The 12,161-nt window shown below is 35.9% G+C and overlaps 1 protein-coding gene across 6 annotated transcripts in view; it reads right to left on the reverse strand.

Moving 5' to 3' along the window:
* RC3H2 (ring finger and CCCH-type domains 2) overlaps positions 1-12,161 on the reverse strand; it is a 49,922-nt gene that overhangs the window by 36,598 nt on the left and 1,163 nt on the right. For 5 of the 6 annotated variants that reach the window (XM_084798456.1, XM_084798455.1, XM_084798454.1 and 2 more), the window contains exons 2-3: positions 4,358-4,654; positions 1,309-1,426 (exon numbers count right to left, since the gene is read on the reverse strand). In XM_084798456.1, coding sequence (XP_084654582.1) covers positions 1,309-1,426; positions 4,358-4,588 — 349 coding nt within the window. In that variant the 5' untranslated portion in view covers positions 4,589-4,654. Of the gene's footprint in view, positions 1-1,308; positions 1,427-4,357; positions 4,655-9,472; positions 9,509-12,161 lie in introns of all 6 variants that reach the window. The other variant, XM_084798453.1, reaches the window with a different exon arrangement.

Here is a 12,161-nt window from a genome sequence, read left to right on the forward strand (position 1 = left end):
AAAATTACTTAGTAGTTAGGGGTCACCACAGCATGAGGAACTGCAGTAAAGGGTTGCAGCATTACAAAGGTTGAGAACCACTGCTCTAAGCACATCTTAGACATCTCAAATTTCCTATAACCAAAACTTAATTTGAGCTTCTTATCCAAAGCTCTACCTCCACTACCCTATAAGCTAGAACAACCTTCTTTGTAGGAGCTCAAGCAAAAACTTCCTGAGTTAAACTTGCCTCTTCTATGCTGCCCCTCAAATTCCAAATCCAGGAAATACTCTTGGGGAAATATTCTTACCTTACCTTCAAAATGTCTTCAAACTTGGTACCAAGCTCCACTTTTACTAACTTTGCCTCAATTGCTCCTTAACTGTTTACTTTTACTTTTGTCTTTCTATACAGTCTCAAGTGATCCTTTTAACATCAATTAAATTATGTAACCAGCCTGTTCCAAACCACTCCCCAACTTTGCTCTGAGCAAACGCTCAAGTCTTTAAATATTCTGAGGTCAGTATCTATCACCTTGCCTCATTATACTTTATCTCAACTATTCCTGTGACACTTTCCAGACTCACATTAACTCCAAGCACACTATCCTCTTGTTACAGGGACAATACAACGGATGGCCATTCCCTCTGCCTAGAAAACACTTTTCCAGGATCTACATGGGTACCTATCTCACCTCTTTTACCTCAATTCAATTTTAAAAGCCATATTCTAACAAGGACATCATTAGACATTCTTTTCCACCCCCCCTCCCCTCAGGACAAGGCCCTGGCTGTCCTGGACTCACTTTGTAGACCAGGCTGGGATACAAGGTCTGCGCCACCACATCTGGCTTCATTAAACATTCTTAAGATCTACAGATTTTTAAGTCTTTATCCTTTCACCCTGACATTTTCATCCCTGTGTATTTTCTTTTTTATACCAATTACCATTTACACCGTGTAGCCTTATTCATCATACTGTTTATTATAGTTTTTCCTTTCACTGAAATGCAAGTACTACATATAGGTCAAGGTTGCATTTTCCAAAGTATCTCAAGGATCCTAAATTCCATGTTTTACTAACAGGCACAAAATAAATATTTGATTTATTCAATAACTATTACACTTATAAGGAATAGCTAGCTAATCACTGGAAAAGGATAAATTAAAATTCTGCTCAATGAAAATAATTTATACTTGTACACCCATCCAATAGACTGTAGACTCCATGATAGACAGTGTTAAGAGTTCCAGCCACTGTTAAGAGCTCAACACTTAACACTTGAATAAGCCTTACATACCAATAAAAACCATTTCCTATGAGCTTACCTTTACCGCCACTTAATGGTTTTAAGTAGAGTGCCAAATCCTCAACACATTTTTTTGCCACTTCATAGTGTTTATTCTCACCTATATTACTTAACTTTATTGATTGATGATCTGGTACCTAGAAAAAAAAAACACAAAGATGCATTTATTCAGCTCACTTAACTTCTCTTTTTGTATATCTAATACTCTCAGTGAATACAACATTGTTATGCAGATACATCAAAGCCATATAAGTAAACTTAAAATGAAGCTGAAAAGTTAACAATATTTTATAAATGTTAATCTTTTAGAGTTCACAACTGAGCCATAATTATGAAAGATACTAATATGAAGTGGCTGGAACGATGGCGTAGAGGTTAAGAACATGTATTGCTTTTCCAGAGGATCCAAGTTCAATTCTCAGCATCTACATCGGGCAGTTCACAAGCATCTGTAAATCCAGCTCCAAACGATCCAACAACTTTGGCCTTTGCAGGTACTGCAGTCTCATGCATATACATACACACAGAGAACACATACATTTTATAAACAGTATTTTAAAACAGGGTTGCTCTGTAGCTTTGGCTATCCTGTACTTGGTTTATAGACCAGGCTGGCCTCAGACTCACAGTGATCCCTGCCTGCCTCTGTCTCCAAGTGCTGGAGACAGCACTTTTAAAATGTTTTTAAAAGATGCTAATATGAGGGGAAGTTGTGGAAAGTTGTTCAGGGGTTCTTGGCACTACTTTATTTCAACTTCTTTGTAAATCTCAAAGTATTTCAAAACAAAATTAAAATGTCTCCATCCTATAATATTTAGCATTGCTTCTACATGATTTACCTATTAAATTTAAAATTTATGATCCATACCCTCTTGACAGAAATATAGGTACCAGAGATGTAATTCAGAAATGAGAATTCCCAGGTAGCATATGTGAGGACCTCCATTTAATCCCTAGCACCAGAAGAAGAAATAAATAAATAATGTAGGTAGACTTTGGGCTTTGCTACTCCTATGTGTGACCTTGAGAAAAATTACTTAACTAGTTCATATCAAATTTCACATTTACAAAATGAAGATGACATGCTATTATGGAAGTTCAATTCAGTCCAACAAATACTGACACTTATAGAGTATTTCTCATGCATCAACACTATGAATCTATCAGCAATTCAAAGAGAAAATGTCTTGCTTCATTCAAAGAGTTTAAATTCTGTAGACAAAAGAGACAGTCATAAACAAATACTATGTTAGAAGGTTATCAGTGAAAATACACCACAAACATAAATGGAATGAGAAATATGGAGAAGACTGGAAAAATGCTTGGTGGTTAAGAGACCTTGCTGCTCTTCCAGATGACACAGGTTCAGTTCCTAGCACCCATGTTGGGCAACTCACAATAACCTGTAACTTCTAGCTTTAAGGATCTAATACCCTCTTCCAAGCACTTACATGCATGTGACATTCACATATACAGACACACATAAAAATAAAGTATGTATTTGGGAATGAGCACATCTCTACATATAGATACATACAGGAATAAAGACACATTCACAGAGTTAAAAAATTTTAGAACTAAACTAAAAAAACAAAGAACTGGAGAAGGGTTGCAATTTACTAATATAGTCAGGATAAACTTCGTGGAGAACTGCAACATTTATAAATACTTGAAAGTAGAAAGGAAGAAATCCTTGTAGGCAAAAACATTTTCAAAATCCCTATGCATTAATATATATAGCAAGAAGACCATAGTGATGAGATGAGCCCAAAAAGATGTTACAGTGCACAGATCCATAGGTTATTTTAAGTGCTAAAGTAACATCTATTTGGAAGGAACACTAAGACCACCAGAGCTGTAGTATTGCACTTTAAAGTGCAACTGTTGGCAAGACACAGCAATATTTTATAATACATTACACAAAATATGCTACCAACTAAACTATGACACTATGGATTACAGAATCACTGTCTTGATTTTAAAAGTGAAAATAGAGCATTATTACATTTCCTAAATAAGCTGGGACATTTCCTTATAAAACTGTAAACTCCTTGCTTTAATTACTTGGGTCTGTTTGTTTTTCTAAATGTTGTTTGTTTCACTTGACTTTTAAGATAGGGTTTCCCTGTGTAGGCCAACCTGGCACCAAACAATATCTTGATGTCTGAAGTGCTTGGTTTCCAGGCATATGCCTCTATGCTAGGCCATTACTTTCTTATTTTAACATATATTATGCCGTGTATGAAATTTCATTTTCTCTTCATCTGTAAATAGGGGTAACAGGTACCTAAAAACCTAAAGTTAAAATCAGAAATAATATTCAGAGCATTTATTTTTATATGTATCACTGAACAGACCCTCATCAAATAAAAATTGTTTATCAAACCTAGGTTCTTGCTATGATTTAGTGTAATTATATGAAATAATCATTGCAAAAGATATAGCAGCATATCATGTTATACAGAATTTGTTACTGATGTAATTCATTTTCTCATTTACATTATCTAGGTAGTTGATAGTAATATCAGCCAACCAAAATTATAAATAGCACCAACAAAGTCTCCACTGAGGCATTTAGATGGTTTGTTTTTATCTAAACTTCTGATTTTATTTCTTTCCACATGACTTAATGAATAAATGCTGATATATGCATATACAAATTGTTTTTAACCACCAAAGCACTTACATAGATAAATTCTGGCTTTGATATTGAGAAAACTGTTATGGGATTCATTATTTTGCTTAAGAATTTATAGTATTAAGAAAAATATTTTAGCTAGGTGCAGTGGCACATGCCTGTGATCCCAGAACTCAGAAACAGGCAGATCTCTGAATTCAAGGCCAGCCTGGGCTACAAAGTGAGTCCAGAGCAGCCACGGCTACACAGAGAAACCTTGTCTCAAAAATTAAAATAAAACAAAAAACAAAGAAAAAGAAGAAAAATCATTTTAGGAACATCTCACAAAAAGTAACTACTCATGTCTTTTAGGTTTCAACAACCATCCAACAGCTGATGAACTAATTTTGACAACTGCTAAATTAAATCAGTAAAAATACTGGACACTTACCTGGGCTCCAACTAACTGAAGAAGTGCAAAGTTGACAGGGAGCACATCAATGTCTGTGTTTATGGCAGTCTGGTCAAAAGGACACGCTTTTCGGTGAAGTTTATTTAAGCAGGTCTTGCAAACTGTGTGTGAACAACCTAAACTGATGGGTTTGTGCACATTCTCATCAAATTCATTATAGCAGATTGGACAGGACAGAAACTCTGTCCATTGAGCTGCCTGCACAGGCATTGTGGAAGCTGATGCTCGGGTTAGCAGTCTAGCACATCATTATTTTACTGTGTAGTGTTCTATAAGCTGCAAACAGACAAGAGGAAGAATTAATGATATATTTATAAATAATTCAGTTTGCTGTTAAAATCACTCCCCATCACTCCAGAATCTGAAACATTTCTGAATATAGGCTTTAGATGTCTCTATAAAAGCAAAACTGAGCGGGCGGTGGTGGCGCACGCCTTTAATCCCAGCACTCGGGAGGCAGAGGCAGGCGGATCACTGTGAGTTCAAGGCCAGCCTGGTCTACAAAGTTAGTCCAGGACAGGCAAGGCTACACAGAGAAACCTTGTCTCGAAAAACAAAACAAAACAAAACAAAAAGCAAAACTGTCTGTTGGGCATGGTGGTGCATGCCTTTAATCCCAGCACTAGGGAGGCAGAGGCAGGTGGATCACTGTGAGTTTGAGACCAGTCTGGTCTACAAAGAGAGTCCAGGAAAGTCAAGGCTAAGCAAGAGAGAAACCCTGTCTCGGAAAAAAACCAAAACCAAACCAAACCAAAAACCCAAACAAACAAAAAACAAAAACAAACAAAACAGTATGTTGAATTATCCATTTTGCAAACTTAGCCAGAAACAATTTATGAGTACTATTCCTTTCAACTAAGTTCTACTGGTTGTTCATGTAATGTGTATTTCTCTTAGTGACTAAAAACAATCAATTTTTATTACATTTAATATTTTTATTTTGTCTGAATGTGTATTTATGTGGGCCCATGTGGGCCATGGAATGCTGATCAGTTTTCTCCTTCCATCATCTGGGATCTGAGGACAGAGCACACAGATCATCTGGCTTGGCAGTAGCATCTTTACCATCTCACTTGCTCTCCCCATTCTGTTTTTAAGAACACAAATTATGTGTAGGCTGCAGTGGGACACACACCTTTAATCGCAGCATTCAGGAGGCAAAGGCAAGTGGATCTTTGTGAGTTCAAGGCCAATCTGGTCTGCAGAGTGAGTTCTAGGACAGCCAGGGATACACAGTGAAATTCTGTCTCAAAAAACAAATAATTCAACACTCCCCCCAAAACAAAACAAAATCCCACAAAAACGCAAACTACTGGACCATTAAAGTTTGAAGTGTTTTCCTTGGATAACCACTACTTCAAAATATACTGATACCTAGTAAGCTTCAGAAACTATTGACCAAAACAGTACTGTAGGAATAAGGATGTGAGCTCAGTCACAGCAGGCAGGAGGCCCTCAGTCAATCCCTAGCACCACAACTATTACAACAAATAATACTTTATACGTCAATGTGAAAAAGTCACCTTGGCACCTGAAGGAGCAAGTTTATGACACGGTTAAGATGCACCTCAGAATCTTAATGAGTTACTGAAAATCTAGAGACAACTGTGATGACAGAGATGTTGTCTATAAATGGAAGAATAATACAAGAATGATGACAAACTAAAGCAAAGAAAATATTGTCTAGTCCCACAGGTAAAGGCGCATGCTGCTAAGTTTGACAACTCAAGTTCGTGCCCTGAAACCAACATTGAGGAAGGAGAGAACCAACATCTACAAATTGTCCATTAACATGCACAGGACTACATGCAACTCACTCTCCATGACATAAAATGGAAAAAAAAAAAACCCTCAAAAACAAAAAAGTATGTAATTTTTTTTGTCATAGCTCATTATAAGACTTTTGACAAAAGTGTGTGTCTGTGTATCCAAAACTTGTCAGGCTCAGTGGAGTTGGCTTAGAAAAATAAAACATTGGGCTGGAGAGATTGCTCAGAGGTTAAGAGCACTGGCTGTTCTTCCAGAGGTCCTGAGTTCAATTGTCAGCAACCACATGGTGGCTCACAACCATCTATAATGGTATCTGGTGCCCTCTTCAGGTGGGGAGGCATACATGCAGGCAGAACATTGTATACATAATAAATAAATTTGGAAAAGAAAAATAAAACATTATTCTGTTGAAATAATTCTAATCAGAAAAAAGCAAACTATGAAATTTTTATCTTTGCACTGATTACAGTAGGCACACAGAAAAATAATTGAGAGAATCATCTTACATATTTTGTTTGCTTAATAGCTGCATAGTATTTAGTAAAGCAAAACAGTCACAATCTTATTTGTTTTGTTTTATTTGTTTCCAAGACAGGGTTGCTCTGTGTAGCTCTGGCTTAGATCTCAGAGATCTGTCTGCTTCTGTTTCCCAAGTGCTGGAATTAAAATTGTATGCTACCACCACCTGGCAAGAATCACAATCTAAATTATACTACTTAACACACAATCCTCAATATTTTCCAGTTCAAAACTTAGGTAAGTCTGACAAAAGCAATTAAGTTAACAACAAATCTAGGCATTTCGGATAATTAGAAAGCAAATACTTTATCCCCTACAAATGTTTACCAAGCAAATACATTTGACATACAGAATACTAGATGCTTGAAAGAGTAGGCAGCATCAGGAGAAACATGTAACAGCAAGCACTCCTCAACATCCCAAGAGACAAACAAAAACTCTAGTGGCCCTTATTGTGCTTTATTATTTAAAAGGAGAGAGGGCTGGAAGGATGGCTCACTGGTTAGGAACACTCACTGCTCTTCCAAAAGTCCCAAGTTCAACTCCCAGCAACCACATGACAGCTCACAACTATCTGATGTCCTCTTCTGGTGTACAGATGTAAATGCAGACAAAGTACCATATACATAAAATACATAAATAAACCAAAATAAAGTAAATAAATAAAAAAATTTAAACTGGCATGTAGTGGTGCACACCATTAATCTCAGCACTCAGGGAGGCAGAGGCAGGCAAATCTGTGTACTCAAGGTCAGCTTTGTCTATAGATCAAGTTCTATGGAAGCCAGGACTAGACAGAGAAACCTTGTCTAAAAAAAAAAATTAAAAGGTTAAAAAAAAAGTTCTTTAATTGTAAAAGTTGTTTTTTGTTTTGTTTTGTTTTGAACCAGGATTTCTCTGGGAACTTTGTAGACCAGACTGGCTTCAAAGTCATTGAGCCTCCCAAATGCTAGGATTAAAGGTATGTGCCACCACCACCTAGCTGTAAAACAGATTTTAAAAATTACTTGGTAAACATGATTTATAGGTCTTACTATATAAAAAAAAGCATCCCGCCTGGCCTACAAAGTGAGTCCAGGACAGCCAAGGCTACACAGAGACCTTGTCTCAAAACAAAAAACAAAACAAAACAAATAAAAAAGCATCCCATACAATGTACAAACCTTTACTAAACAGCTCTAATGCAGAAAAATTTACATATTAATATCAGTATCTTTACTTCTAAGCAACTAAAGTGTGTCAAGTTATAAATTATTTTTACATTTTATGCTCAAATTGTCAAACTGATTAGAGCCACCAATCTAAAGCCAGCTAGTCTGTTTCTAATTGTCCAGACTGGCAATAAGCAGGTGAGCAAATCCTCCCTAAAACTGACATATTTGATATTCTATTTTCTGGCTGCAGAACTATAAATCCAAGCAAAAGAAGAATTTAATTTTGAATCATGACTGGGACTCTGAATTATTAATATGAACTAGTATTTTTCCAGACGGCTATTTGTGTAGAAACACTAAGTCTGTTGAGTTAGGGTATCACAAGGCGCTCGACAATGCAGACAAGAACTAACATCCCTTCCTTAGTTCTCCAAGACCATTGGGGCAGTGCACAAGCCTGTAATCCCAGCACTCAGGGAGGCAGAGGTAGATGGATCACTGTGAGCTTGAGACCAGCCTGGTCTCCAAAGTGAATTTAGGACAGCCAGGGAAACCCTGTCTCAAAAAACCAAAAAGAGAAGAGAAGAGAAGAGAAGAGAAGAGAAGAGAAGAGAAGAGAAGAGAAGAGAAGAGAAGAGAAGAGAAGAGAAGAGAAGAGAAGAGGAGAGAATGATAGGGGCTGGAGAGAAGGCTCGGTTGTTAAGAGCACTGGCCAGTTGCTCTTCCAGAGCTCCTGAGTTCAATTCTCAGCAACCACATGGTGGCTCACAACCATCTGTCTGATGCCTTCTTTTATCATGTGTATATATACATACAAATAGAGCACTCATAAACATATATAAATGCTTTTTTAAAAAGCATATCATATAAATGAACAGTGGGGAGCTCAGCATGTTAATTTCTAGAACTTTCAGGATTATAGTGATGTATTTTAACAATGACTAATTTGATTCAGTGGATATCATAGTTGCTGCGAACATTTATAGTGACTAATGAAGTCACTATATATACTTCTCCCTAAATATACTTCCCAAACATTTCAGTTAAGATAAAATAAATTTAAAAACCCAAAAGTCTAGGTCCCTACAGAGACTGAGAAAACATTCTCATTTTGTATTAACTAATTTTAGTAACTGGTTCTTAAAACTGAAAAAGCCTAAGATAAAACACAAGGGGGTAAAGGCTAAATTAGAGGCAGAACCTTAAAAACAGCCTCATATCCCCAAGCAGTAAGTTTCTTTCTATGAACCCAAACTCCTGATACATAAAGACTAACAGACTTGTCTTATAGATGCAAATTACAAATGTCTTTACCAAAACAAACGCACACCATCTAAACACTTGTCTCATTTTCTGCTACATATCATACTACAGTAAGTTCAGGACCATGACACTTATTTTAAAAAGTCAGAATAGAGTGTATGCCTTTTTCACTGCTTTGTGTGTAATACATAATAGTGCAGCATATAATATTTTATAATTCTGTTTATAAAAATATAAACTTAGAGGTCAGTTTTGTTACTTTAAATAACCATTATTTACATCTGAACACTATAAGCTACTGAAATGGACTAAATCGTACTTCCTCATAAAGAACATGTCAAAGTAATTAGCTTTGTTCAAAGTTGTGGCTCAGTGGTAGAACACTTGCCTAATGTTTGTGAAGCTTTAAATTCAATCCCTGGTACTGCAAAACAAAACAAAACAGAGCTTTAGATTTAAAATCATACTGAAAGCATCAGAAGTACAATGTAAGACTTAACCTAAAAAACAACCAAACAAAAACTAATGGAAATTACCTGCAGACTCTACAGCATATTATTCAAGAACAACAGAGTTTGGAGGAAAAAGACACTGTACCACAATATCAAAAACTGCCATTTTGTGATAAGCTATAAAATGGATGAGACCAAGTTTTGCTCTTCAAATTAGGTGTTGAACCCAGTTTTTAAAATAAGATAGAACTTTCAATGCACTCTAATCAGAAAATAACTTCCAATCTTAAGTAACAAAGTTCTTCTTTAGTGATGGCTAGGCTCAAATACATTAAGACAGAACTTAGTTATTTGTCCTGCCTCCAGATAATCTTATTTTGTTGTTGTTGTTTGTATGTTTGCTTTTCAAGACACAGTTTCTCTGTGTATCTCCCTGGCTGTCCTGGAACTTGCTCTGTAGACCAGGCTGGACTCTTAAGTCACAGATATATCTCTCTTCCAAGTGCTGGGATTAAAGGCATACGGCACACAGCAACCTTATCTTTCTTATTACTAAAGTTCTTACCAGTCTAATTATTCTGTCTCTAAAAGGATATCACTGGCAAAGTTTTGGGTTCCACATGAATCTACATAAATACATACATATGTACACACATACATAACTTATTTATTTATTGTGTTATTCCATAGCAGTTGATCCCTATAGATCCTTATCTGAGGGGAGAAAAAACCACCCAAAACAACAATTTCTGGTTGTTGAATTTTTAAAAAAGGAAAAAAGAACATAGCTGAATCAATTTTAGTAGTATATTTTATGCAATGCAGCTTATGTAAAATATCATTTTAACAAGTGATCATGTAAAAACTTAAATATTAAAATGTTATAGTTTCCCATTAAGTCTTTTTTTTTTTAAGATTTATTTACTTATTATTACCTATACAGTGTTCTTCCTACATGTACACCTGTAGGCCAAAAAAGGGCATCAGTTCACATTACTGATGGTTATGAAACACCATGTGGTTGCTGGTAATTGAACTCAGGCTCTTAACCACTGAACCATCTCTCCAGTCCCTCCCATTAAGTCTTAAGGGCAGGGTGGTGCCTTTAATCCCAGCACTCAGAAGGCAGAAACAGGTAGATCTCTGTGAGTTCCAGGTCAGCCTGTTCTATGAAGGTGACCCAGGACAACCAAGGCTACACAGAAAAACCTTGTCTCTAAAAAACAATCAACCAACCAAAAAAAGAAAAAAGAAAAAGAAAAAGAAAAAAAAAACACATTTCAGATTACACTAGCATCATTTCAAGTCCTTAACTGTCACACGTAGCTATCATATAGTACAGGTAAATCTAGACAATGAATGATAATAAAATAATACTCAAAATCTGATTTTTATTAGAATTTCTGAGGTAAGTCACACATTTAAAGTTTTAACGGGCTTAGAAAACTCGACTACAAAGATGCAACCAACAAGATTCATGAGACTGAATGCAATTCATTTTTAATTTCCAATTAGCTTTATTTTTTATCAGACTTCCTTTTCCCATCACTGGGAAGTGAAACTTCAACTCAGTTCAACCAAAAGTGCTTATTATAACCTCATTACAATCGGGAATGGTGGTGCACACCTTTAGTCCCAGCATTCATGAGACAGAGGCAGGCAATCTCTATGAGTTCAAGGCCAGCCTGGTCTAGTGAGTTCCAGGACAGTCAGGGCTATGCAGAGGAGACCGTTTTCTCAAAAAAAAACAAAAAAACAAAAACAAAAAAAAAAAACAAGAAAAAACAAAATAAACAAAATAAAAAATAAAAAAATTGTTACAAATTTATAGCAGTCTTACCCACTACACACAATGTAGAAGTTCTAGGTTTAAATATAAAATTGTGAGTGTTGAAAAAATGCCTTTGCCAACTGGAAGGCAGCAAATTACCAACAAAGAAACTGAATGAAAACATGAACAAGAACGTCCAGTCTTGCATGTCCGACTAACACAACAATAACAGATCAGGGGTAATTAAAAGGATCCACTGATGAACTAAACTGTAATGCGATTCTCAAAGAATAAAGGAGTGTTTAACTATGAAACCTGCCTTTTCTAAACAAGATTAGGAAATATATTACCGTTTTATCCTTCTAGCAATTTTCCAAAATCTGAAATTTGGGAAAAATTGTATCACCAAATCAACAAAACATGGCAATGTTTGAAAATGGCCTTTAAAAGGATGTGAGAGCCTCCTATTAAGTTGTTAGTAAACAATTTAAGACACGGATGTTGAGGTCGGAACAGTGATGTAGTTTTTTTAACCAGATAAAAGGTAGAAATAGGGATCTACAAACTATTCTTAATGGTTCCAAGTTAGGCTTGGTATACGTTTAACCATTAAAAGACTAGACTCATTAAAACCTGTGTTTGTTTCTTTCTGGGTCAAATAATATCACTTCAGTGTGTCTTTATTAGCTTTCTCAGATTAAAAGTTTTTACTGGAACGTTAAAGTGTGACTAATAAAAAATGATAGTAAGATTAAACACTTTAATACTTTATTTGGGATATAAAGTCACTCTAATCACAGTGGGTCAAGGTGAGACGAAATTACTAAGGGTCCGAGGTAAGCAGTAGGATTAAA

Source organism: Acomys minous, assembly GCF_964271855.1.
Source record: "Acomys minous genome assembly, chromosome: 10".
Taxonomy (NCBI): Eukaryota; Metazoa; Chordata; class Mammalia; order Rodentia; family Muridae; genus Acomys; species Acomys minous.